Source organism: Pristis pectinata, chromosome 4 (genome assembly GCF_009764475.1).
Source record: "Pristis pectinata isolate sPriPec2 chromosome 4, sPriPec2.1.pri, whole genome shotgun sequence".
NCBI classification, from domain to species: Eukaryota; Metazoa; Chordata; class Chondrichthyes; order Rhinopristiformes; family Pristidae; genus Pristis; species Pristis pectinata.
Genome location: NC_067408.1, coordinates 89988294 through 90016203, shown reverse-complemented (window position 1 = coordinate 90016203; position 27910 = coordinate 89988294). Strand labels below are relative to the sequence as shown.

General features: G+C 38.7%; 1 protein-coding gene across 8 annotated transcripts in view; it reads left to right on the top strand.

Annotated features, from left to right (window-relative positions):
- Positions 1-27910, top strand: part of nme7 (NME/NM23 family member 7) — a 104757-nt gene that overhangs the window by 7075 nt on the left and 69772 nt on the right. For 5 of the 8 annotated variants that reach the window (XM_052015070.1, XM_052015069.1, XM_052015074.1 and 2 more), the window contains exons 2-4: positions 18188-18295; positions 22962-23128; positions 26104-26214. In XM_052015070.1, the coding sequence (XP_051871030.1) occupies positions 18188-18295; positions 22962-23128; positions 26104-26214 (386 nt within the window). Of the gene's footprint in view, positions 1-9868; positions 9879-9981; positions 10048-18187; positions 18296-22961; positions 23148-26103; positions 26215-27910 lie in introns of those variants that run through there. The other 3 variants (XM_052015075.1, XM_052015073.1, XM_052015076.1) reach the window with 3 other exon arrangements.

Here is a 27910-nt window from a genome sequence, read left to right as displayed (position 1 = left end):
ACTGGCAAATGTGCTAGGATTTAGCATTTGAAGAAAGCTGGAGGATATGGACCACAAAGAAAACCAATGGTATACACTTAAGTAATTTTTCACATGATTTGGTAGAGGGTGATTAATAATCTGTTTGGATTGAGGTTCTATGCTCCATATCTGCAGTGTTGAATGGATTTCATGTGTCATTTCTGATGATTTTGTTAATCTTGTATTAGAAAGTCTTTCCTATTTTCGTCAGACAATTCAGCTCTCTATTCCTGGTACTTAAATGATAAGTTTATATATCCTAAGAATAAACAACTTTGGGTTAGCAGCACAGGAAAAATTTGAATAGGTTTTCTCTTCCTCAGTATTGCTAATTGATCCCTTGTTGGTAATGTGTGTAAATACAAGATGGTACTTGCAGACTATGGGTGAGTAAAAGATTTAGCTCAGTCCAGATAACTTGTCAGCATTCATTTCCAGGTTATGCTAAGATGGTATAACAGAGGATTGAAGAAATCTATTAAATTTAATGGCAGCATGGATCTTTCCCTGCAGAAAAAAATAGCCTGCTGGTTAGAGATGGCTTAGAACAGACTTTTTAAAATTGAAGAACTTCTATTTGAAGAGTTCATCCACTAATTTTAAAAAAATCTTCTTTTATCAGTGGGTAAATAAGCCTGAACATAATTGACTGACTTCCAAGATAATTTGTTAGTATTTTGATGTATTTTAAGTTGAAGACTATTGTTTATGTCACTGGATGGCAGCATCTGCTCATTTTATTGGAAATGACATTCCTCACTTTGCTGTACACATCTACTGTTGCCCTGAAGGTCATTTGAAAATGGCTGATTGCTGTAAAGTGCAGTATTTTTGTTCACATGATGTTATGAGTCTAGAATGAAAATGAATAAATTTAAAAGTAGAGGCCATTTGTGTGGAAAGCACTTAAACACAATCATATTGCCAATTTAATAACATTTATATGTATTAAACTTTTTCCCTTTTGAGTAATAAAAGTAGTAAGATTTTTAAAATTTAAGTGGCCTAGGAATTTTATTGCATATTGCAACATTAGAGTGGGCTGAGCAAAGTAATTTAGTTGGAAAATTATTTGTAAACTACAGTCTGGCTGGTGAATCCAAGCACCACAAAGTCTCTGATTTTTTTTCTTCTTTCCTGGGTCTCCTGGTCTCTAACGCTTGGAAGCATTTAGGCCCAAACATTAGCATCCAAATATGCACAACATGTGCTTTTTATATTGTGTGTACTATTCCATGTGTTGTCTGAAGATTTGAGGGGCACTTGTGCAGAAGCTGGCCTTCAAAACATGTTGGGCTTGTTCTTTCCAATTAAAGGATACTTGCTTGAGTGAATCTCGGATCATAGAGTCTGAAGTTGGGAACTTGCTTTAGGTAGGTCCGCTTTAATTAGAAACAAACTATATGGTGATTCTCCCTTGGCATAACACCTTCCCCATAAGCCTGGTGACCAGTAAACTGCACTGTTGGATTTTCATATGAAGGCCCTTTTTAATCTTGTAAATTACGTAAATTGTGACTGGTGCAAGATGGCATGAACCTTTGGCCAAAGAGTTTTGCAGCACCAGATCCTCCAAAATAACATAGTCTTCTGTGCACCAACCATTTAATGCCCCTTTCTAAGTCCTGAAGAATTTCTAGACCAATATCATTCGGTATCATCTGAGAATTTATTTGAAATCAATTAAACAATAATTCAGCCAATCATGCATATCAATAGAAGTAAACTAGAGCAGAAATGGTAGATTGTTTGGCACATTTTTGAAGTCCAGGATAGGCATGTGATTGTCAGGAGTCCATGGTGGCTGCTTGTAAGAAAAATGGACAAAACTTGAATATTATTATCTGTGTCCCGAGTCTTAAACAGAACACTTTCTCTGAAGCTGGTGTCCATGCACTCCTGCCATATCATCTTCTCAAGTAATCCAGCACATAATGGTGGGTCTAGGTATTAAATACAAAGCAATTGCTGCTTTCATTAAATATGGAGTGAAAATCTTGATGCTTATACTACAACAGTGTTCGTTAATCTCTCTTTGAGTGACATGTTGTCTTTTGGGTGACATGGGATGCCTCTCACCAACTGTACATCGTAAGCCTTTGCTCAGTGGTACCATGCATGTTTCTGTGTCAATAGGCTAAGGGTTTAAATCCCAGAAGTGTGTTTTGTGTACTGTTGACCTGGTATAATATTGAGGGAGTCTGAATACCACCTTTGCATTTTTTGAGACAAGGTCCTCTCTGGATTCGGGTAGAAGATTCCCATAACACTATTTGAATGAAAGCTGGAGGAAATGCTTCCTGTTATCCTGCCCTATATTTTTCATTCAATCAACCTCACTAAAACAGATTAATAAATTATTTGATTGTTATCTTGTTTGTAGAAGATTGGTCTGTCGAAAGTGGCTACTGTTTTTTACATGTTACAAAAGTAACTACATCTCATAACTACACCTCAAAGATGAGATAGTTACTGTTATAATAAGGAAAAAGCAGCAGCCACTTTGGATCGTCCTAAGGTTGGGAAAGGTACTACATAAGTGAAAGCTTCTTTTAAGACTCTTGACGTACTTGGACATTTTGGTATAATCTCCAGACCATTTTGTATCAGTTATGCCATTGTTAAGGTTATAAAAACTAATGCATCTGCCAAGTTAATTTATATTTACTTCCCCAACGGGACTACTTTCTTTAAGAAATATTTACATGCCTGATATCTATTGGCCTTTAGTGCATGTCTTGTTGCTTGTTTATGTTTAAAAAAAACTAATCTAAGTAACAATAACTTTGAAATGATTGGATTCCTGTAAATGTCCATTTGGGTTGCTAATATCCTTTACAAAGGGAATCTGCCATCTTTACCCAGCCTGGTCTGTATGTTTCTCCAGACCCACCAATCCTGCTTCAGTTCACGGGCAATTAGGAATGAACAATAAATAACAGTATTACCAGCAATGATTGTGATCTGTTGTTTTAAAAAAATGTGTGACAAAGCAATTGTGGGATGTTCTCTCTATGCCTCCTCCTCCACTGCAATTTAAAATATATTGCACTTGCTGTTTTTCCTACTTCTGAAGAACAGTCATCAATCTGAAAGGTGTCTCTCTCCTCAGATGCTGCTTGATCTGATGAGTATTTAAGGCATTTTGTTTTTATTTTGCAACTGCAAAACTGGGGGAGGGGGAATTATGATGCTATTACACAGGAACTTGGGAGTGTAAATTGGGAACAGATGTTCTCTGGGAAGTGCACAGCGGAAATGTGGAGGTTGTTTAAGGAATACTTGCATGGGGTTCTGGATAGGTTTGTCCCATTGAGGCAGGGTAAGGATGGTAGAGTGAAGGAACCATGGTTGACAAGATATGTAGAATATCTTGTCAAGAGGAAGAAAGAAGCTTACCTGAGGTTTCGAAAGCATGGATCAGACAGGGCTCTGGAGAGTTACAAGGTAGCCAGGAGGGAGCTTAAGAATAAACTTAGGAAAGCTAGAAGGAGGCATGAGAAGTCCTTGGCAAGTAGGATCAAGGAAAACCCCAAGGTGTTCTACACATATGTGAAGAATAGGAGGATGACTAGAGTGAGGGTAGGAGCGATCAGGGATAAAGGAGGAAACGTGCCCAGAGTTGGAAGAGGTAGGGGAGATCCTTAATGAATACTTTGCTTCAGTATTCACCAGTGAGAGAGACCTTGACATTTGTGAGGATGGTGTACAACAGGCTGATATGCTAGGGCCTGTCCATGTGAGGAAAGAGGATGTGCTGGAACTATTGAAAAACATTAGTCACTGGGGCCGGATGGGATATATCCAAGGTTATTACAGGAAGTGAGGGAAGAGATTGCTGCACCCTTGGCGATGATCTTTGCATCCTCACTGGCGACAGGAGTAGTGCCAGATGATTGGAAGGTGGCAAATCTTTTTCCTTTAAGAAAGGGAGTAGGGATAACCCTGGGAATTACAGACCAGTGAGTCTTTCTTCGGTGGTGGGCAAATTACTGGAGAAGATTCTTAGAGACAGGATTAAAGAGCACTTGGAGAAGCATAGGCTGATTAGGGACAGTCAGCATGACTTTGTGAGGGGCAGGTTGTGCCTCATGAGCCTGATTGAATTCTTTGAGGATGTGACAAAGTACATTGATGAAGGTAGAGCAGTGGATGTGGTGTACATGGATTTTAGGTTCAAGATTCAAGTTACTTTATTGTCACTCACCCATATGCTATAAAAACACATGGAGGAACAAAATGTCGTTTCCCCCAGACTCTCACAACAGAGGACATACATAAAACAGAAGGCATACAATAAACGCAAACAAAAAATTTGTGCAAGTACAAATAGTGCAAGAAACTGTCTATACAGAATACAATTTAGTGCAGAGTTAGTGCAAAACCAAGTTAGATGAAGAAATAACAGAACTCAGTGTGTTACACTAATTGTATAAACATGTTCAGCAGCAGCCAAAGTTCTTATACGCCGTTGTGCAACCCAGGGCTTTTGACGTGGCGTTTGTCTGAAACTGTCTCCAGGGTATTCAGGAGCCTGACAGCCTGGGGGAAAGAACTGTTGTACAGTCTAGTATTTATGGCCCAGATGCTCCGATACCACTTGCCAGACAGCAGTGGGACAAATAGTTCGTGGGAGGGATGAGAAGGGTCATCTATGATTCTGCAGACCTTGCGTGTGCATCGTGTGTTGTAGATATCCAAGATGGAGGGAAGAGGTACTCCAATGATCTTTCCAGCTGTCCTTGCAATTCTCTGCAAAGACTTACGGTCAGAGATGTTACAGTTACCGTACCAGGCAGAGATGCAGCTGGTCAGGACACTCTCAAAATGGTACCCATATAGAATGTGGTGCGGGTGGGGGAGGGCAGGTTTGCTCTCTTCAGCCACCGTAAAAAGTGGAGACACTGCTGTGCTGCCTTGGTGAGAGAGGAGATGTTGGTTGACCAAGACAGGTCATCTGCTATATGTATTCCCAAGAACTTATAACAGCTGACTCTCTGTACAACGGTGCCATTGATGCACAGGGGTGAGTGGTCAGCCTGGGCCTTTCTAAAATCCACAATCATCTCCCTTGTTTTGTCCTTGTTCAAGGAGAGATTGTTGACTGAGCACCAATCCACCAGCCTTGCCACCTCCTCTCTGTAAACTGTTTCATCATTCCTGCTGATGAGGTCCACCACTGTTGTATCATCAGCAAACTTGATGATATGGTTGGAGCTTATGTTGGCAGGATGGTCATGGGTCAGCAGCGTGAATAGCAGTGTACTGAGCATGCAGCCCTGGGGGGCTCCAGTGCTCAGCCTGGTGATATTTCAGATGGTATTTCCAATGCGAATTGACTGTGGCCTTTCAGAGAAGAAGTTCAAAATCCAGTTGCAGGTGGAGGTGCTAAGGCCCCGTAGGTGTAGCTTCCTTATGAGGTTCTGTGGGATGATAGTGTCAAAGACAGAACTTAGTAAGGCATTTGATAAGGTTCCTCATGGAAGGCTTATTCAGAAAGTCAGGAGGCATGGGATCCAGGGAAACTTAGCTGTGTGGATTCAGAATTGGCTCGCCCATAGAAGACAGTGTGGTGGTAGATGGAGCGTATTCTACCTGAAGGTTGGTGACCAGTGGTGTTCCACAGGGATCTGTTGTGGGACCCCTGCTCTTTTATAAATGACTTGGATGAGGATGTGGAAGGGTGGGTTAGTAAGTTTGCTGATAATACAAAGGTTGGTGGTGTTATGGATAGTGTAGAAGGTTGCTGGAGATTAGAACAGGATATTGATAGAATGCAGAGCTGGGCTGAGAAGTGGCAGATGGAGTTCGACCCAGATAAGTGTGAAGTGATACACTTCGAGAGATTGAATTTGAAGGCAGAATACAAGGTTAATGGCAGGACTCTTAGCAGTGTGGAGGAACACAGGGATCTTGGGGTCCACGTCCATAGATCCCTCAAGGTTGCCCTGCAGGTTGATAGGGTTGTTAAGAAGGCATATGGTGTGTTGGCCTTCATTAGTCGGGATATTGAGTTCAAGAGCCACAAGGTGATGTTGCAGCTCCATAGAACTCTGGTTAGACCACACTTGGAGTATTGCGTTCAGTTCTGGTCGTCTCATTATAGGAAGGATGTGGAAGCTTTAGAGAGGGTGCAGAGGAGATTTACCAGTATGTTGCCTGGATTGGAGAGCATGTCTTATGAGGATAGGTTGAGTGAGGAAGGGCTTTTCTCTTCGGAGAGGAGGAGGATGAGAGGTGACTTGATAGAGGTGTACAAGATGGTAAGAGGCATAGATCGAGTGGACAGTCAGAGACTTTTTCCCAGGGCGTCAATGGCTAACACAAGGGGACACAAGTTTAAGGTGATTGGAGGAAGATAAAAGGGGGATGTCAGGGGTAAATTTTTTTTTACACAGAGGGTGGTGGTTGCATGGAACGCACTGCCAGCAGAGGTTGTGGGGGCAGATACATTAGGGACATTTAAGAGACTCTTAGATAGACACATGAATGATAGAGAAATGGGGAGCTGTGTGGGAGGGAAGGGTTAGATAGATCTTAGAGGAGGATAAAATGTCAGCACAACATCATGGGCTGAAGGGCCTGTACTGTGCAGTAGTGTTCTATGTTAACTTTATGGACCAGAATATAACTGTGACAAAGATGAAATGCCATTTCAGATTGATGGGAAATAATTGTCCTCGTCTATGATCAACATCCTGACACCTTTTCACGAATTTTACGTTCCTTGATGGACAGGATTACTGACTTCCTAGTTGACTCCAAGTCACTTCCAAACCTATCTTCTTTCCATCACGAGGCCACCTATTACTATTATTCTTCTAAACGTGCCTTTTTCAATACCCTCTTAAATTCAGTTGGACAAGTTTTATCCTGTGCAAAATTTTTGTTTTCATGTATTTGTGGTGGCCCGTGTTGACTTCCAGTCTACCAATACTTTTAACATGATATTTGTATCCTTGTTTTGTTCTTGTCCATATGTACAGTTATTTAGTATAGATTTTAATGATGGGTATCATCAAGTTTTACTTGATTCATTTTGGTTATTATTGGGCAAGTTTTTAATCTTGTTTAGAAGTGCGTTCTGTGGTTCCTTGGCTCCTTCAAACCTAATTTGAACAGGGTTCACGAAAATGGATATGTATGTTTTCTGTTAAATCATACCTATCATTGTCACCAATTTTACCTTTTTTGGTCACTCTTGAGGTGAACTAGATCATTAACTTCCTTTTTGACTCTGTCATTTCCAACCATATATTCTTTCCGTCACATCCATTTTATGGATGAATTTGCCTTTCGTATATTTTTCTTGTGCTGTTATGTTTATCATTACATATAAATAAATTCAATTGCAAAAGTATTATTTTGTGCCAATCCACATTAATTTATTCATGCTTGCTTGTGTTTCACATGACCTTGTTGATGCCAGCCTAATATAATTCTATTGATTTGTGCTCATTTGAGTAATCCTGAGTATTATTGATGCCTAATAATGTGACCTAACTGATTTGATTGTTCTACTAAGAAAAAGTTTATAACTATTGGCTAAAATAGTCTTTGGATTTAAATTTTTGTAGCAGGAACACACAGTAATATAGTACGATGAAATATTTATGCTTAAACAAGGAAGGTGAGATCATGTTTTGATACTTCAAAGGAAAGAGAGCATCCCTCTTAGTATATTGTCTTTGAGTGTCATTTATTGGTATTGGTTTATTATTGTCGCTTGTACCGAGGTACAGTGAAAAACTTGTCTTGCATACTGTTCGTACAGATCAATTCATTACACAGTGCAGTTACATTGAGTTAGTATAGAGTGCATTGAGGTAGTACAGGTAAAAACAATAACAGTACAAAGTGTCACAGCTACAGAGAAAGTGCAGTGCTGGTAGACAATAAGGTAAAAACAATAACAGAGTACAGAGTAAAGTCTTACAGCTACAGGGAAATGCATTGCAGGTAGACAATATGATGCAAGGTCATAACAAGGTGGATTGAGGTCAAGAGTCCATCTCATCGTATGGCTAGCTTGAGGATGAAAACTTTCTGAATTAAGGCTAATGAATCTACTTGACCAAGGGTATTTTTAACCTGAAGAGGAAGGTGATGTCAAGGCTGCAATAACTGGTTTGTGCACTATTCCTTTCGTGATGTGACGTGCTGGAGTTGTTGCTTGGTTAAACTCTGATTAGGAATTGTGCAACATGACTCCTTGAATTCATATTCTTTCAGTTTGGGTGTTGATTGTTCCAGTGCCCATCACTATTATCACCCAAAAGCTTTCAAGTACCCCTAGGTCAACAACTGCTTCATATTTTTAAGGAGAAATACTAAATTGATATTTCTTGGCTTTGTTGAAATCAAATTGTGATTTAAAACATTGCAACAAGCAACATGGTGGAAAGGGTGAGCAGCTTCAAGTTCCTGGGTGTCAACATCTCAGAGGACCTATCTTGGGCCCAGTACATTGATGCCATCACGAAGAAGGCGTGCCAGCAGCTCTACTTCATTAGGAGTTTCAGGAGATTTGGTATGTCAACAAAGACTCTCTTGCAAATTTCTGCAGCTGTACGGTGGAGGGCATTCTTACTGGTTGTAGACTGAGTACTAATAAAGTAAGGAAACATGGTATGGAGGCTCCAATGTGCAGGATCAAAAGTGGCTGCAGAGGGTTGTAGACTCAGCCAGCTCCATCACGGGCAGAACCCTCCCCACCATCGAGGACATCTTCAAGAGGTGGTGCCTCAAGAAGACAGCATCCATCATTAAGGACCCTCATCACCCGGGACATGCTCTCTTCACGTTACTACCATCGGGGAGGAGGTACTGGAGCCTGAAGAACCATGCTCAATGATTCAGGAACATCTTCTTCCCCTCCGCCATCAGATTTATGAACACTACCTTGTTATTCCTCTTTTGCACTATTTATTTATTATTGTAACTTAGTAATTTTTATATTTTTATGTCTTGCACTGTACTGCTGCCACAAAACAACAAATTTCACGACATGAGTCAGTGATAATAAACTTTGTTCTGGTTTTGAACAAGCTTAGCAACATGTGTGCAGTTTATATTTTTGTATATCGTGTCTGGAATTTGTATTCAATAGAACAAAATCGATCACTTCAATTTCCTTTCCTGATTGATATAATTACTTACCCATATATTTACTTGGAGTAAGCATTTTGCTGCAGACTGATTACTAATAAAGTAAGGAAACATGCCTTTTGCCACTTTCGACCTTTGCTGTCCTGCAAACAAATGAAAGCCTTGTACGTACTTAGAAGTCAGGGCCAATAAACCACTTGGGACCCATCTCTATTATGACATGGACCATATGAGTTGTGTGAAGTGCTGACTTTTCCCATAAAATTGTTGTTGATTTGCTGTATAGATGGATGAGACCCTGGATGAATACATTATAAAATGAGCTTACCTTGTGAATACAATGAGCAGGAACTCTCCTTCAGCCTCTGCAAGGAATTCTGGGACCACCCTGCTATTTCCCTGATATTATGTTGGACTCTTCCTCAAAACTCCTGTGAATTTTTCCTAGTATTGCCTTGGGTTCCCTTTTTGACATTATGACTTTCTTGCCATTGTGATAGTTCTGCTTGGATTCACGTAGCAGTCAGTAGTAGGATCCTGTTGTAAGGTCCTGTGATTTAAACTATTCTGGACCTCGTGCCATTACAAACCTTTGCCTCCTGGTCCTCCCTGTTCAGTAATTCTCCAGGTTAATATTATGACTGTTTAACTACCATGTTGTTAGCCAGAGTTGTTGTACCATGAATTAGATTGTGGGAATCGTTGACTTCCATTTGCACCTAGAGGACTGTTCTTTGGCTTTTTTTCTGGTGAGTGCAAATTGCAAGATCAGCTTTATTGATGTTGCTGTTGACTGCAAATACTCTTTATATCAATATTTCTGTAAGCTCTTTCTTTTGCAGATCCTTCAGCTAGGGTAGATGGCCAGAATCTGTTTCCCCTGGTAGGGGTGTCTAAAGCTGGAGTGACTGGTTTAAGGTGAGAGGAAGGGTACATTTTTCACACAGAGTGGTGTCTAGAATGAGTTGTTAGAGGTGGTGGTGGAGGTAGGAACAGTAACAACATTTAAGAGGTATCTAGGCAGGTACTTGAATGGCAAGGCATAGAGAGATATGGAATTAATGCAGACAAGTGGGATTGGCATAGATAGGCATGTTGGTTGGCATAGATACGTTAGGCCAAAGGGCCTGTTTTTATGCTGTACAACTCTGTAACTTCGAAGGAGCAAAGCACTGAATCCTTTGCTTGCTTTGCTAAAAAGCACCTTTCTATTAGATGAGGGCATTAAGAGAAATTAATAGTTAGCTTACCAGTAGCAAATGCAACTTTTAATGTAAAATAAAACTTCACTAATTCTCCTTATCTGATGTTTGTCCTTCACTGTATTGTAGGCTCTCTTGTTCCCCCTCAGTTCTCACAGTCTTGCAAATTCTTCTTCGCTGTTTTCTCAGTCCCTGTCTTTATTTTGGTTTTGTCAGCCTTCAAACTTGCATTTTGTTTGGAACTTTGAAATATTTCTCAGCATACCTGGTGATCACAACACAAAATATACTGCTTCTTCAGCAAAAGAGTACATGTAATGTTTTTGAGTGCCGAGATTTGATGAAAGTCTTTAAAACTTGAGGGGTGACTCGTGCTGGTAACTTTTATAGCTGATTGGTTTTGGTGACACAGAGCTATTTTAACAGTTTAAATAATAAAAACGTTCTTAAATTAACATTTGTATTTCCATAAAACTGACTAAGCATTCATCATTTGCATTTTATTCTGCAATCTGTAACAAAGAAAATAATGTGGGTGTTATAGTACAATTTGAGACAAGTCTTTGTCTTAAACAATATGTAATTGTGAAGTATTTTAATTGGAGCTTTGAAGTTGCAATGTTAAGAGTTTTTTTACTTGGTAAAAGGCAGAACCTGGCAGTTATGCTTTTGAAATTTTAAATCGTGTTGGTAACCTGGGACTGGTTTCAATCAGATTATTGTAGATTACATTTGAATACTGTGATTAATATGTTTTCAGTCATAATACATCTTAAAAAATGTTTCTTTTTGAGTTTGCTGTGCATTGAACATCTGACAAGTTTAAATTTTCAATACAGATTTTTGACTAACTTTCTGGAGAGAAATGATTTGTTATATTGATACTTCTCAAGTAATAAACAGTAAGGGGAATGTTATCACAATAAATCTAAATGCAGACTCTCCCAATTAATGCTGAAATGAGATGCCAATAATTCAATTATAACGTGATCAGTATCTTCAGTTTGCACTGCTATTTCAGTCTTTCTGAAGAAAAATAATACTGAACAAATATGTGGTAGAAATATTGAGCACTTTACCACAATTTCAAGTTAAATTTGAAACCTATCCCACCAATGAAGCTGAGGAGTAAATTTCAATTAGAACAAAAATAATTTGTGGTAATCAAGGGTAGTTATATCTGGATTGCTGCCCGTGCCACACGCCAGTGATAGGAAGGTATGGCAGACGAATGTGTGGCTGAACAGTTGGGGCACGGTTTCAGATTTGTGCATCATTGGGATCTTTTCTGGGCAAGGTATGACCTGTACAAAAGGGCTGGGTTACACCTGAACTCAAGACCAATGTCCTTGTGGGCAGGTTTGCTAGAGCTGTTGGGGAAGGTTTAAAATAGGTTGGCAAGGGGATGGAAACCAGAGTGTTAGGTCAGATGATGGAGCAGTTGGTATAAAAGTAGATGCAATGTGTAGAGAGACTCTGAGGAAGGATAGGCAGTGGATAGGGCATAAATGCAGTCAGTCGGATGGGTTGAAATGTGTTTAATGTGAGAAGTATTCAGAATAAGGGTGATGAATTTAGAGCATGGATCAGTACACAGAATCACAATGTTGTGGCCACTACAGAGACTTGGCTGTCGCAAGGACGGGATTGGCTGCTTGATGTTCTGGGGTTTAGATGTTTCAAAAGGGATAGGGAGAGAAGGTGGGGGGGGGGGGGGGAGTGGCATTGCTAATCAGGGATAGTATCACAGCTGCAGAAAGGGAGGATGTGGAGGGATCATCTGCTGAGTCAATGTGAGTGGAAGTCAGAAACAGGAGGGGAGCAATCACTCTGTTGGGAGAATTCTATAGGCCCCCCAGTAGCAACCAGGACACTGAGGAGCAGATAGGTAGGCAGATTTTGGAAAAGTGCAAAAATAACAGGGTTGTTGTTATGGGTGACCAGCTTCCCTAATATTGATTGGCACCTCCTTAGTGCAGAAAGCTTAGATGGGGCAGAATTTTGTTGGGTGTGTCCAAAAAGGATTCCTGACACAGTGTGCGGACAGACTGACCGGAGGAGAGGCCATACTGGATCTAGTACTAGCAATGAACCTGGTCATGTGATAGACCTTTCAGTGGATGAGCATTTCAGTGATGGTTACCACAACTCCCTGACCCTTTAGCATAGCCATGGACAAGGATAGGAGCAGACCATATGGGAAGATATTTAATTGGGGAGGACTAATTATGATGGTATTAGGCAGGGACTTAGGAGCGAAAATTGGGAACAGATGTTCTCAGGGAAATGCACAGCAGAAATGTGGAGGTTGTTTAGGGGCCACTTGCATGGTGTTCTGGATAGGTTTGTCCCACTGAGACAGGGAAAATATGGTAGGGTGAAGGAACCATGGTTGATAAGAGAGGAGAAACATTTAGTCAAGAGGAAGAAGGAAGCATACTTCAGGTTTAGGAAGCAAAATTCAAGCAGGGCTTTTGAGAGTTATAAGGTAGCCAGGAACAAGCTTAAGAAGGGATTTAGGAGAGCTAGAAGGGGACGTGAGAGGCCTTAGCGAGTAGGATTAAGGAAAACCCCATGCACGTGAAGAACAGGAGGATGACTAGGGTCAGGGTAGTACTGCTCAGGGATAAAGGGGGAAACTTGCCTGGAGGTGGAAGAGGTAGGGGAGGTCCTTAATGAATAGTTTACTTCTGTGCTCACCAGGGAGAGGGACTTAGACAAATGTGGGGTCAGCGCAGAACAGGCTAATGTGCTGGAGCATGTTGAGGTTAAGAAAGAGGCAGTGCTGGAGCTTCTGAAAGACATTAGGATAGATGTCCCCGGGGCCAGATGGGATATACCCCAGGTTACTATGGGAAGCGAGGGAAGAGATTGCTGGGGTGTTGACGATGATCTTTGCTTCCTTCCTGTCCACAGGGGTGGTACCAGAGGATTGGAGGATGGCAAATGTTGTTCAAGAAAGGTAACAGGGATAATCCTGGGAATTTTAGGCCAGTGAGTCTTGCGTCTCTGGTGGGCAAACTATTGGAGAGGATTCTTGGGGGCAGGACTTACGAGCATTTGGAGAAGCATAGCCTTATTAGGGATAGTCAGCATGGCTTTGTGAGGGGCAGGTTGCGCCTCACGAGCCTAATTGAGTTTTTCGAGAAGGTGATAAAACAGATTGATGAAGGTAGAGTGGTGGATGTGGTATATGTGGATTTTAGTAAGGCGTTTGTAAGGTAGGTTTCTTGCACAGAGAGTGGTGGGTGCCTGGAATGTACTGCCGGGGTGGTGGTGGTAGAGGTGGATACAATAGGGACATTAAAGAGACTCTTAGATAGGCACGTGGATGTATGAAAAGCGGAGGGTTATGGGCTGTGTCGGAGGGAAGGGTTAGCTTGATCGTGGAGTAGGTTTATATAGGTCGGCACAACATCATGGGCTGAAGAACCCATAATGTGCTGTACTGTTCTATCTACATTATTCAGTATTACATTGCCAAATCACCTGAGAATATAGCATACATATGTTTACAATTGCTGTTCTTTTAAGCATCCTGGAATATCTCAATCAGGGAAAAATATTGCTTCAATCACTCACTTTAATCTGAGCCCCAGAACAGCTCTGCTTGTGCATCACTATTTTTACCCACAAGCTTTTGTAAGAGAAAATAATAAAATCTGTCAAAAATAAATCCATCTTTAATGTGTCTTGTGTAAGGGTTATCATTTCCCTTTTCGCAATTTTAGTTTCTGGCTAGGTATTTTGTAGTAAAGTTTAATATATTTTTCTAACATTTTTCTTTCTCTGTTATTTAATTAGAAGTAATAAACCATTTAATTACAAATGGAAAATGTAAGTTAATGTTATTTCTGAGCATTTAGCAAAATTGTTATGAATGCTGGATTCTGAAGTAGAACATGCTGGAAATGAGGTCAAGCAGCATCTGAAGGGAGAGAAACGGTTAAAGTTTCAGGTTAATTGTCTCTGCTCAGAATTATAATTAATGATATTGTCATACTTAATACACATATCTTCTGTAGTATAATTTTCAGGACCTTTTGAATTTTTTTTAAAAATAAGGATTAAAACTACTGGTAATTGTTAGACAATTTAAGTATTCTGCTGTTTAACTTATTCAATTGTTTTGGAGTTCACTGACTTTAAAATGCACTTTATTTCTGGTTTGGTTTGTCTTTTTTTCAATTTCTTGAACGAAATGCAGTATTTGCTTGTAAACTGTGATTCTTTGTAATCTATTTCCTTGCTGGACTTTGGCTTTAAACACAAAAATCCATTAACCTGAAGTGCTATCTCTTTCTCTCTGCAGATCTTTCAGATTTCCAGCATTTGCTATATATTTCCTTTGAATAATAAAAAAAACACTTCCTCCTTTGTCATTAGTTATGCAGAATTAAACATGGAGTAACTCTCCCTAGGAAAATGTTTTGATTGCTAATGCAAAATAATTTTGATAGGACAACACTTGACCTTGTATTCAGAATCAAAATGGAATCAAATTTATTATCACTGATATATGATGTGAAATTTGTTGTTTTGCAGCAGCAGTACAGTGCAAGACAAAAATCTATAAATTACACAAATAAATAAATAGTATAAAAAAGAAAAAATATGGTAGGGTTCATGGATCATTCAGGAATCTGATGGCGGAGGGGAGGAAGCTGTTCCTGAATCGTTGGGTTTGGGTCTTCAGGCTCCTGGGAATTAAATTTCATTCAGAAGTTACTAACTAATCTTGTCTTCTATGTCTTGATAATGTCTGGACCCTTTAACTTGTCTTCTTTACCGTTTTGAAAAAAGATCTGCTGCTTTGTAGCCGAAGATGAAATAAAGACAGCAAGAATTAATATTACAGATGTTTAACTGTTGGTTCTCTGATTCCGGTAACCACTCCCTCCTGCTGCTTCCCTCCCCCCCCCTTCTGCTTTTTGTTTTCCCTTATCCCTCTGGCCCCTTTGCCCCTCCTTTACCTTACCCTGCCCTCATGACCTGCCCATCACCCACACCTTCTGCTCTCTGGCTCCCCACCTCCTTCTCTTTATTCCATGGTCTACTGTACTCTCCCATCTGAACAAGATGTAATCTGCCCTTTGCCTCTTCCACCTATCACCTACCAGCTTCTCGCATCACTCCTACTCCCCCCTCCCCCCACCTACCTACCTTCCCCCCTCACCTGGATTCACCTATCACCTGCCAGCACATGCTCCTTCCTTCCTCCCTCTCCCCTCACCCTTTTATTCTGGCTTCTGCCCTCTCTTTCCAGTCCTAATGAAGGGTCTTGGCCTGAAACATCAAACTGTTCATTTCCCTCCATAGATACTGCCTGACCTGCTGAGTTCCTCCAGCATTTTGTGTCTGTTACTCCAGATTTCCAGCATCTGCGTGTCTGTGTTTTCTGACTTTTGTTGTGGCATTCATTTTTCTCTATGTATTTGATGTATCTTCTCAGACCATCAACATTAAATAGCATTCTAATTTAGTACTGGCAAGATTAATGCTTTTAATCCATTTCCTAGAGGAGTAGCATTAATGGATGTTTGTAGGAAATGTTGGAGCAAAACCTGCAGATGCTGGAAATCTGAGAATGCTGTAAGCACTGAGCAGGTCAGGCAGCATTGGTGGACTGCTTCATCTAGCAATGGTGGAATCAATAACTGCAACAATAAAAAAGCAAACAACAAAACCTCAAAGTTGCTATATAACACAGGATTTTCCAGAAATGGGGCCCACTGCTACTCATCAAGCTAATCATTTTCAAAATCACCTGATTTTTTATCAATGCATTAAGAAAAAGGTAGAAATTAAAGGCTTAAAGTAGAAGTTAAAGGTATGAGGTTAGTGATTTACAACTGAAGATCAATGTAGTTATTTGCAAAGTATCTGCCTCAGCACACTTATTGCTCATTAATCATAACCAGCGCTGGGATAATATTGACTATGACAGTTGTGCACATGTTTATCTTTAGTCTTCATATGATTTATTTTTAAGCTATCCATTGAAGATTAAAAAAACAGACCATTTTGTTCTAAAGTCTTGTTTGAATTCTCTCAACCAATTTCTCTCTACTTTTCTCAACTATTCCTCAGTGACCGGGTTGACATGTAGCTTCTTTGTTAATACAGTAAAACTCCAATAATCTGACATGCTTGAGACACATACCTGGTGATCCAGATGCCAATCCACTGATATTTCCAAATAGCCAGATAGTAGATTACCAGAATTTTACTGTTTTGGTATTGTCCGGAAATCTTTAGTACTTTGTATATGTATTTATATTTAGAAAAATCAGGTAATGTCAAAGTACTAGCCTTTTGAAAGTTCTATCTTGTTAGTCACTGCTCTTTTCCCCTTGCATTTCATTATTTCCCTACTAATTTTTATCTAATTCCCTTTTTCATTATTAATGAAGCTGCTTCCACCATCTGCATTGCATATTATTGTAATTTGCTGTCTTAAAAGTTCTTTCTGTTTTTGATTCTTTAAAAAAAATTGCCTTAAATCTTTGTGTCTTTTACCAATCTGTCACTGAAAAGTTTATTTATTAATTTAAACATTCTATTATTTTGAGCACAACGTTTAAGTTTCCCCCTACCATTTCTGCAGTAAGGAGAACAACCCCAGTGTCACTAGCCTCTCCCTAGTATTCTAATCAATCTATTCAGTGTTATTTTTGAATTCTAACAGTCTTCTTATAATGTAGTGCTCAGAATTGGACTGGTTGTAGCTGACCCAGTGTTTTCAAAAGTTTTAACATAACTGTCTTTCTTTTGTAATCCGTGCCTCCTTTTTTGGAAAGGAAGGAATCTATATGCTTTTCTTAAAGCCTACCTTCTCAACTTGCCTGCCAGCTCAAGTCTTGGGTGCATTTACAACAGGTCTTGGGTTTTGCAAGAGTGAATGCCGAAAGTAGTGAATGGAATGCCAATCAAATAGCCTGCTTTGTTCTGGATGGTAACTGAAAATCAAAAAAACTGCAGATGCTAGAAATCTGAAATGTTAAACCTGTGCTCTGAACAACTTTACCTTTTAACTCCATTCACTTTCTCTATTCAGATTTCATGATGGGAAAGTAAATGGTTTATAGCCATGTTGAATATTCTTTTGTTTTGGTCTTCTCTCTAATCTCCTCCAGTTACATAGATGTTGGTGTTTATTGCAAGGCTTGCTCTACTTCAAAGTGCATTGGGTAACCTGATGTGGGAGTATTATCTGGGGAAGTGGGACAGTACCTTGTATTCCCAGGTGGACGAGCAAAAGTGACGTGGATGGTTGGAATTAAGCAAACCATCTGCTCTTTTGTTGTAAAGTTAGGTATAAAGTATTCTATTAAAAGTTACAATATTTAGTGTAATATTGGTTGTGATTTGTACTCCACTGGCAAACTTAAATTGAATTTAAGCAGGCTACATTGCAATTTAGAGTGCCTGTTATGATTTAATATGTTTATTTGTGTGCATAATTTTAGAAATCACTCATTAAATTGCTCACAGATTTGTCCAGATGAAATCTTAATTCTGTTCTATTTAGTATGCTCCTGAAATGTGAAGATATGGAATGATGATGGTTTTCATTCATTATATAACATTAATCGTCCATACAGCAAGCAGAATCATTTACCTAGGACTATAATTCTGTGAGCCTTACTGTTAAGTGATTTGTTAGTTCAAACTTAGCATATATAGTATACTGCTGCATTTCAATTTTAAGTATTTCAAGCAATTTAATTGAGAAATTTTCAAGCAATTTAAATTAGGAATTAATTTTGAAAATAACTTTGTAAATGAGAGCATAAAATGTAAAGAATTTTTTGATTTAATATCTTCTTGTGATTTCTGCTTGTCACCCTTTTTAGAATCAAGAAGAGCAATCATCATTTATTGCAGAATGGTACGATACCAATGCAAGTCTAATTCGTCGTTACATGTTCCTGTATTATCCAAAAGATGGATCTATTGAAATGGTAAAAGACTTGTTTGGATTTTTTTACTTCTATTTGAATTGTTGGATTGGACATAAATTCAAACTGTATGTGTATGACATGGTGGCCAAAGTTGGTTTTGAGAAATTGTAAATTGGCTTTGATATGCTAGTGAATAAAAAGTTGCAACATGATTGCATGCATCAAAAGATCCTCATGGACCCAAAATTAAATATTACAAGAACAGTGGAAGCTTCATCAGTGCCATAATTATTTCTATATTCTTGTTACCTGCCAGAATCTTCTCCAGAAAATCCTTGTACGAAGCATCAACCCATTGCATATCTAATCCTTGTTATTTTGTAGCTTTTTTTTCCTCTGATCTTGTTTTCTTGTTCAAACATAATTCTATTAAATGTTTGTGCCCAAGAACCATTATTATTTGCATTGTTATCTTTTGGATCATCTTCGGTTTGCTTATAATTAATGAAGATTCTGATACTTTAATAATTTTTGTACATCAATAATTTCCTGGCTGCAGTGGGAAGAAATGATTATGCAAGTTATTGGATTCCCAATTTTTGTATTTTAAAAACTGTAACGTATAGAACTTTCTCCTAACTTCATTGTATTCCCAGCTCTAATTACATTATAACCCCTTGTTCAATGCTTCCTAATCAGTCAAAATGATTGCTCCCTATCCACCCTATCATCTCATTTTATTATTTTTAAACCTTAACTTCCAAACTGCAGAATATATTCCTATTTTTAAAAAAAAAATATCCTCGGATACTTCCTCCAAAAACTATAGTGGAATACCTAGATCTCTTCGCAACACTCTTGGATTTTATATACAGTTATATAGCTAAAGGATAGTCTCTATCCCTTACGTATTCAAGCCCTCTAGATACTCCATTAACCTTTGTGATTTGGTTTCTCTACTTGTCCATGACAAAAAATATGTGCATGGAGCTTTTAGCATCTTTGAACCTCTGTTACTAACTTTTCATCATTTTAGAAAGTTAATTCTTTCCTTTACAGGTCCTAACTGATGATTTTGCTTCTGTTGGATTCCCTTTGCTTTTCTATCAATGGACAAGTGTCTTTCTATCTTCCCATCTAAGTAATTAAGTAAACAGTTTGAAGCCTCATTACTTAGATTCTAGCAATCAGAGAACATGTGCATTTCTCCTCCTTTCTGCTCAGGCAATTTCCTAGTCAGATCAATAATGTGAACTTCAACTTCTGTTATGTATCTCTTCTGAAGGACATGGTAAACTGTCTTTTATGTGCATATTTCCTGTCCACTACTTTAATCAGCTCTTCAATAAAATCAACAAGGTATTTCAAGCAAGTCTTTCTAAATCCATCCTTTCTTTCTCTGATCAACTGTAACATTTTCAATGTGTTCAGTTACTTTAGTAATTTGAGTCTCTAGTAGTTTCCTAGCCAGTGATTTTGAGCTAACTCTGTGGTACACAATATGTCACCTGCATGCTATATTCGAACATCAAGATGTTCCTCTCTGGCCTGCTCCAAAGTTTCCAAGTGTCCTTGGCTTTGACGCTGGCTTTATCCATTTAACAAATAATATGGTGCAAAGCTACATTATTGACAAAGCCCAGTGCCAGCTTGTGATTTCTTTCATTACAACTCTGAATTGTATGCGAGGGAAGGGATGGATTATATTGATGTAAGTATTGATGCTTGCCATTTATTATATATTAAAGACATTTCTAAATTTAAAAATGGCAATCTTCCTTGAAATGGACAATAGTGTGTTTTAATTTTCTCCATCTTGAAATTAAATTACATGATTATTTATTAGCAAAGGTAACACACAAAGGAAGTAAATTTGCAAGAACACTGAGAGTAGCATTTTGCAATGAGACACTTTAGCATTGTCCCTTATCTTTTTCATCATGGTTAATTGATACACGTGGACTACTGATATTAACACATCCACTATTGTGATTTATAAAATTGGAATGGAATGTGACAGTTGCAATAGGGTTGACAGTGAATGCTGAACAGCCTCTTGCTGTACTTGGGGTCTCTATTGCAAAAATGGTTGTACACCATTAGGCTGACTGATCCATAATTTCCTGCTTTCCATTGTTCATTTATCACTTTTTTAAAAATTTTGAGGAGATTGACACACAGGTGACTCTGAGCTTTCAGTTGCTTTGTTTTTTTTATATATCCCACTCCCACCCTGAATCCTGTTTTTGGCCTCCTAAGCTGTTGCAACCAAGCTCAATGTAAGCTTGAATAATACTTTGTCTCCTGACTGGGCAGAATCAGCCATTTCAGCCTTCTATCTCACAAATCCAGCATTGAGTATTTTCCTCTCCCCTCTTCTGGCAATTCCAGATTACATTCATTGTCTCCTAAGTGCATTTTTTGTTATTCACCAGCTATTACCATCTTTCTTCAGCCAGCATCACTACCTGTTGTTTCATTCAGTCTCTCCTGCTCACCATTCCTATTACACACCTCCTATTTTGTTCTCTCAGACCCTCTCCTACGCAACTTGAAATTTGTTTTCACTCATAACTAGGAAGAACTGGGAAAGGTCATCAACTTCAAACATTAACTGTTTTTCTCTCCACAAATGTTCTGATTATCATTTGAGCATGTACAGTGTTCATACTAGTTCTATGGAAACCCTGGGACGGAAGCCTTTAACATCTGGAGATTTGTCAGTCTTTCACACGGAAAAAAATAATGGTGTTATCTTTTAATTTTTGCATGAATCTTAGGAGTCCAGTCTCTGACAAAGTATGACCACCACTTTAATTTACAGTAACACAGTATTATCACTTTTTAATGGGTTAAGATTGCTAATGCAGCTGTAAGCATTTGTTTTGATTTTGATACCTCTTGTCTGTTTCCAACTTGGCCCTTATCAACTTCTGTGGGACTACAAAATCAAATGTTTCTTTAATCAAATCAAAATAGTGTTCAGTTAAAGTAAACATTGTTTGTCAAGATGCCCCTTCCCCTCACCAACCCAACCCTGATCTAAGAATGAATAGAAATGGGTAAGAATTGAACAATTTAATAGAAAACATCTATTGATGTGGTCTTGTACTTGTCCAATATATTTCTGGCTTAATGTTATTTTGCATACAAGATTGCATAATGAAAATAGAGATGACACAACTGATTTCCATCAGTATCATGCTACTCTAGTTACTCCCCTCTAGCATTTTTATGAAACTTAATCATACTTCAGTATAAATTCTTTGCTTACTATGGACATTTGTTTTCTTTGTCCCAAATCCAGTATTGGATTTAGAGCAACTTGCTGTAATGCTGTTGTTATTCACAGATGGGATAAGGAGCTTAAAATAATCTGCTAAAAGGATGAAACATCTAATCACTCTTTAATATGCTAGAAAATAGGATAATACAAATAGACTTTGAAATTGGATTTTCATCGTAAATCATTGCAATGCTATGTGGTCTCCAGCTGCAACAGAGATTGTTAACTAAATTTTCCTTAATTCTCATACTAAATTGAAACAGCAAGTGCCTTCAGTTTAGTCTCTGTATTACGGTGACAACATCTATTAATTTAAAATAATATTCATTATTCATTGACAGCAATACTATAATATCTGATGTTCTCAGCATTGCTATGCTTTGTGTGTTTATCATTTTAATCAGGGCCATCTTGCTTCACATTAGATCTCTGATTTTTCCTTTAAGTATTTCCCAGCCTCCCCCAGTCCTTGACCTTCAAGGAACATTTGGTGTCAAAATCATACTTTGATGTCATCTCAGATTATGTGTTGTTTCAGACTGGATGTAGAATACCTGTTCATATTTGTAGGATTAACAGATTGATAGATGCAATTTATTGTGTTACCACTGCTGTAAACTGCTAGTGGGTGTGAATCCCACTTAACATGGGCTTTTGGAATTATGAGGCCTATACTTCAGTACTAATTTATTGTTTCACTAATTTCTAGGAAAAATTTGCTTCATGTAGGACAAAGGAATTGCTCTCCTAGGCTCTTAGGCAAGTGTACTGACTTTGGTTAAAATAGTGCCTTGTGAGAAAATCTGGAATGTAGCAATAAGAGCTCTACCCTTATGTTATTCACCTGTCTGCTTTGTTCATGTAGAGGAAGTTAGTTAAAACAATGGAGCTGTGTAACCTGCCTGGTAGGCAAGCTGGGTAACAAAGTAAATTTAGGTTTCTGCATTCCATAATAATCCCTCGAAATATTATAGTGAAGGCTTTGTATCTTTGTGCCAACAATTGTGCTGATTGCTTCAAGGTTAATGTTGACATACTGGGCAATTTGCATTTCTTGTCTACTGTGAAATGAAGCAGCTAATCAATCAATGCTAACTGATATTAAAGCAATGTGTACGCTTATAAGATCCAGTCCAGATCACAAGGGAGTCTTGTTGTTTGACTTCCAAGTTCCAATGCTGTAGAAGTAAATATCAGTTTGTGTTCATTTGTTTATTTTCGAAGAAAGACAACCACATCATTTAAGGGAGTAACCACTGACTGATCTGATGTAGATCTCTGCAATAGAACGACCATTTTAAGTAATCCATCTCAAACTTTTATCCCCCTGCGAGTAACATAAATTGTTCCTTGTGTGCATTTCCCATAAATTTCTGCTTTGGTTTTCTAGATTTGTTTTTATTTTATGATTAATGATATCTATTTTTTGACATTTTACAGTTTGACATAAAAAACCATCGTACCTTTCTGAAACGAACTAAATATGATGAATTACGATCAGAAGACTTGTTTGTTGGCAGTATAATTACTGTATATGCTCGTCAGCTGCGTTTGGTAGACTATGGGGACCAATATACAGCACGCAGACTGGGAAGTAAGAAGCAAAAGTAAGAAGTTAGTTCCTAAGTATGTTTGGAGATCATGTGAATTACTGATGAGAATAGTATTTAAATCACTTTTAAAAGAATTAAAGTTCTTAATGGTGAAATGACATTACCCTTCGTAATGTGATGAAGCATTTTTTGATTGTGCCATTTTGAATTTTAAGCTGAGTGCTTAATTACTGTTGCAAATGTTGTAAATATTTGAATTATTTATTTCTTTGTTTTCAGTTTATTGTAGTTAGATCCTGGACAGTTGATTTGAGTTGCATATAACTGAATTGATGCTAGTACTCTTACAGGTAGCTTCCACTAAATTGAAGGAAGTTTTAGTGCCCAGTATGCCTGAATATCCATTACAAGTTTACAGACTCCTGCAGTTATCTCAACACTACTCCCTCCCACCTTGCAGCCTTTAAGGATCCCATTCCATTCTCCCAGTTCTTTGCCTCTGGTACATCTGCTCCAATGACAAGACTGTACAAGTAGGTGCCACTGTGGTGTTTTCCTCTTTTCTGAACTGTGGCTTCCCTCTCTGTCACATTTGACAAATCCCTTGACTGCATGTCATCTATTTTCGGCATTTCTGCTCTCCCTCTGTCTTTTGGACAGTGCACGGATCAGGTTCCCCTCATGGTCATATTCCATCCCACCAGTTTCTGTGTTCAGTGGATTATCCTTTGCAATTTCCACCACCAGACATATCTTCCCCTCCCTCCTCCTTTCAGCATTCTGAAGGGACTGTTCCCTTTGACTCCCTGGTTCATTCTTGTCTCCTCCAACCACTCACCTTCTTTCAGCACTTACCCATGTAACCACAAGAGATGCATCATGTGTTCTTTTACCTCATCTCTTCCCACCATCCATGTGTTCAAGCAGCCCTTCCAGGTCAAGCATTGAATCAGTTGCACTTCCAATCAAGCCTACTGCTTTTGGTGCTCACAATGTGGACTCCTCTCCATTGGAAAAACTAAATGCAGATTGGGTGACTACTTTGTGGAGCACCTGTCTTTAGTCCCTAGGGCTAGCCCTGAGCTGCATGTTGCAAACCCCGACCCACCCCCATAGCACCTCATCCTTTGTCAAGGCATTTTGTAGCTTTCTGAACATAATATCGAATTCTACAATTTCAGGCAACTCGCTTATTCTGCTCAGTTCTGCCGTAGGTCTTCCGTATGTAATATTGGCTCAATTTTTATTTCTCTGCTAGCACAGCCTGACTTTCTGTGCATTTCCTACAGCTCTCATTTTACAGCTGTCGTATTCTGCTGTTCAGGTTCTCTCACTCCAATAGCACTTATTTAACCTACCAACAAGATGCCTTCAACAGCTTATCGTAGCTCAACCCTGGCCTTGCCATATCAGAAATATTCCCTTTGTCCTATTTCCTTACCTCACCCCCCTCCATATAACTTAAAACTAACTTGTTTTCTCTTCTTCCCATTTGTGACAAAGGACTTTCAGCCTGAATCATTAACTCTGTTTCTCTTTCTGTAGATGCTACATGACTTGCTTGTGCTTATTTTATGTTTTTATCATGGATTTTGAGCATCTGCAAACTTTTGATTGCTAGTTGTGAAATGCTCCTTTTGATAGGGAGGTTGCCTGCTGTGTGGTTTATCTCAGTATGTTGGTGAGGTAGTACTTTTACTGCTTTGAATTAATTGCTGGAGTCAGAGCTATAACAGTTTCACATTCAACTGTTTTCAATTGCTGCCCCCTGCCCACCCCACTCCTCCTCCTCCCTCCTTCCTCCCCATTGCAACTGAGAGCTGCAAGCTTAGTGTCCTTCAGTGTTGTTCAGCAGTCTATATTGTAAACCTGCGAGTATTGTTCTTATTATGTTGTTAGCAATTTCATTGGCAGTAAGCTCATTAAATGTCTTCATACTGCTTCCTGCTGTAGAGGAAACAGTCCACCAGCATTTCAAAACCTAGGATCTGAACAACATGGCCAGCCAGTTTGAAATAGAATTAGTGTTCAGTACAGAACCCAGCATTATAATTCCTTTAAAATATAATTTCTAATAATTTTGGTATGACAAAGATAATACTAAATTTGTGATGACGGTGTTATATGGCAATCAGTACTAGTTAAAGGAAGCCTCCAAAGTACTAATACATTACTAACAATCTTCCTGTGCTGTTGCTAGCATATTGAAACTTAGGAAGAAGTAAGTTATTACATAAATTTGTCTTATCAGGGAGTCCGCCATCAACAGGCTCTGGGAATCGATTCCAGGTTTGAATGTTTTGTAACTTGGAAGAGACTCACTGCGTTTGGTGGCATTAGGAGAAAAATCCTTTACTTTGGAGGGGGCCGAGGGTGCCGTCCTGATATCCAGTGGATTGATCCAGAACCAAGTAATTTCAGTGTTTGTGATCTGGTAATATCATTGCAGGAAGCAAGAAAACCTAAATAACCTTGTGGTGGAGAGAAGCCTCGAAGAATAATTCAAACAACTGCTGCTCCCTCCCAGTCCATCAGACCCCAACCCCTTCCAGGGTGTTCCTGCTGATCGGCCACTCTCCTTGATCTAATCTCAACACAATTACCATTGTCAACAATTTTCATCTCCTCCTTTTCTCTTCTTTTCCCCTTATGTTCAACTGGTTTCTGTCTTAATATATAGCAATACAAGAAAAAAATTGAATAAAGGTGCCTAGTGCTAGAAATAAACAGCTGGTGTTAACTCTGCAGTAAGGAAGGTTAACATTTCTAACTGTACATTTCCAGTGGATTTTAATTTCTTTATTTATCAGTTCACCTAGAAAATTGTTGCCTTTTAGGAATTGGCTGTTTAGTTTCTACTGAGCTTTGTGCATGGGACATAAGTTTGTGATTACCACTTTGCTGTTGCCACCAGTACCAGCAATGTGGCAGTTTGAACCTTATTAATTTTTCATTTAGAATATTTTGTTATTTACCTTGATTTGTTTAGGGTACTGGATAACACTTTAACCCTGTTGTTTTCGTTTCAGGACCCTGGGTGTAATAAAGCCAAGTACCGATACTAAATTGGGAAAATTGATTGACCAGATCTACAGTTTGGGACTGGTAATAACCAGAGCAAAAATGATCAACCTAACAAGGTAAGTAGTTCGCTACTGATTCAAATGGATGTTTTTTTTTAAAGTATTTTGATCTGTTGAATTTTCAAATCATCTTCTGCAATATGGAGCCACTACATTAAGAACAACAAATTCCTTTTTGTTTAAAAGTAAAGTTTTCTTTCATGGCACTATTTGCAGTTAAACTTCTGGAATCATTACAGCACATTCAGAGGCTATCTGGCAATTGAGTCAACAGTGGCTCTCTTTACTGCAATCCAGCATGTCTCATCTCCCTACTCCGTACCCGTAACCTGAGGGTTATTTCCCTCAAGTGCCTATTCAATTTCCTTTTGAAGTCATTGATTATCACTGCTCCCGCCACCTTCCTAGGTAGGGAGTTCAGGGACATTACCACTTGTTACCTAAGATGTGATTCCTCACATTCCCATCCTGTATCTCTTGCCCAAAACTTCAAACCTATGCCCCCCTACCCTTTGTGGTGTCAGCTAATGCGGAGTACAATGTTAAGGCAATCAGTTCTAGACATAGAACCAACACTGCTATATCCTGCCTGTATGTGACGCATTTATACTCGATATTAAAGCATAAAGGGGCCCAATGAGATTACATTAAGCAATGCACTCAAGGTTAGTGGGGCTCAAGAGTTCAGTCAGCAATTCCCAGCACTGAGCTCAATTCTGCGTGATTTGACCCAATGTAACCCCATTAGAAACTTAAAATTGCTTTCTTTTTATTAGTGTTTATTTACACTCAATAGATAATTGAGCCACATGAGGGCAATTCCACCCAAATGAATGATCAAGGAAAGGTTTTGTAGGAGAATAGGTTGAGAAGGATGATGCCCCCATAAAAATCAATGTGATTCAGGTTTGCTGGATTAAAGCCTATTTTCATGATCACTGACTGAAAAATAATGGTGCAAAAGAATAATGGCTTGATGCATGTTTTTGTTCAAAATGATTAAAGCAGGGAAATCCTTCCTGTTTCTGATGTCTCATTGTTTACGCTTAAACACAAGATAATCCTGAAGAGAATTCCTGGATACATAATCTTAAGTGAAGACGTAGTTACCTTCTCCGTCCACAATAAGTTCATCTGTACATTTTGGCATGAATTTCCCACTGGGCATTGAACAGTGCAATTTGCGTGTTTATCGTTGTAGCAAATTTTGTTGTACTACAGTAAACAAAGTTCATTTTTGATTGGGGTACAAAAGTAGATGTATTGGCTACGCGTTTAAGTCAATCAAGAGAGAATCTTTCCTAATCTGCGGTGCTAAGGTCAAAATAAAGTTTAATAAAAGCTTACTTTTGTATTCTAGGTTATTTTATATACCGAGATACTTCCTTTGTTTTTGTTATAATAGCCATGGCTACTTGCATTCCCATTTTCAAAGATTTATGTCTGTGACCCTCTGGGTATTTTTCTACACTTTCTACCACCTTTGTTTGGTTCTCCCCGAATTCCCTGACAAAATGCATCACTTTGCACATCTGTGTTTGAATATAGTCCAGCAGGTCAGTCCATTTTATCAATTTTATACTCTGCGTTCTCTGCATTTTCACATCATCTGCAAACTTTAAAATGTAATTTTTATAATCGAGTCCAGGTCTTTAACAAAAACACTAGTCCACCACAGTAGGCCATCTCTGGTCTGATAAACAACTACTCATCACTATTGTCTGCTCTCTGTCTCGTAGCCAATTTGGTAACT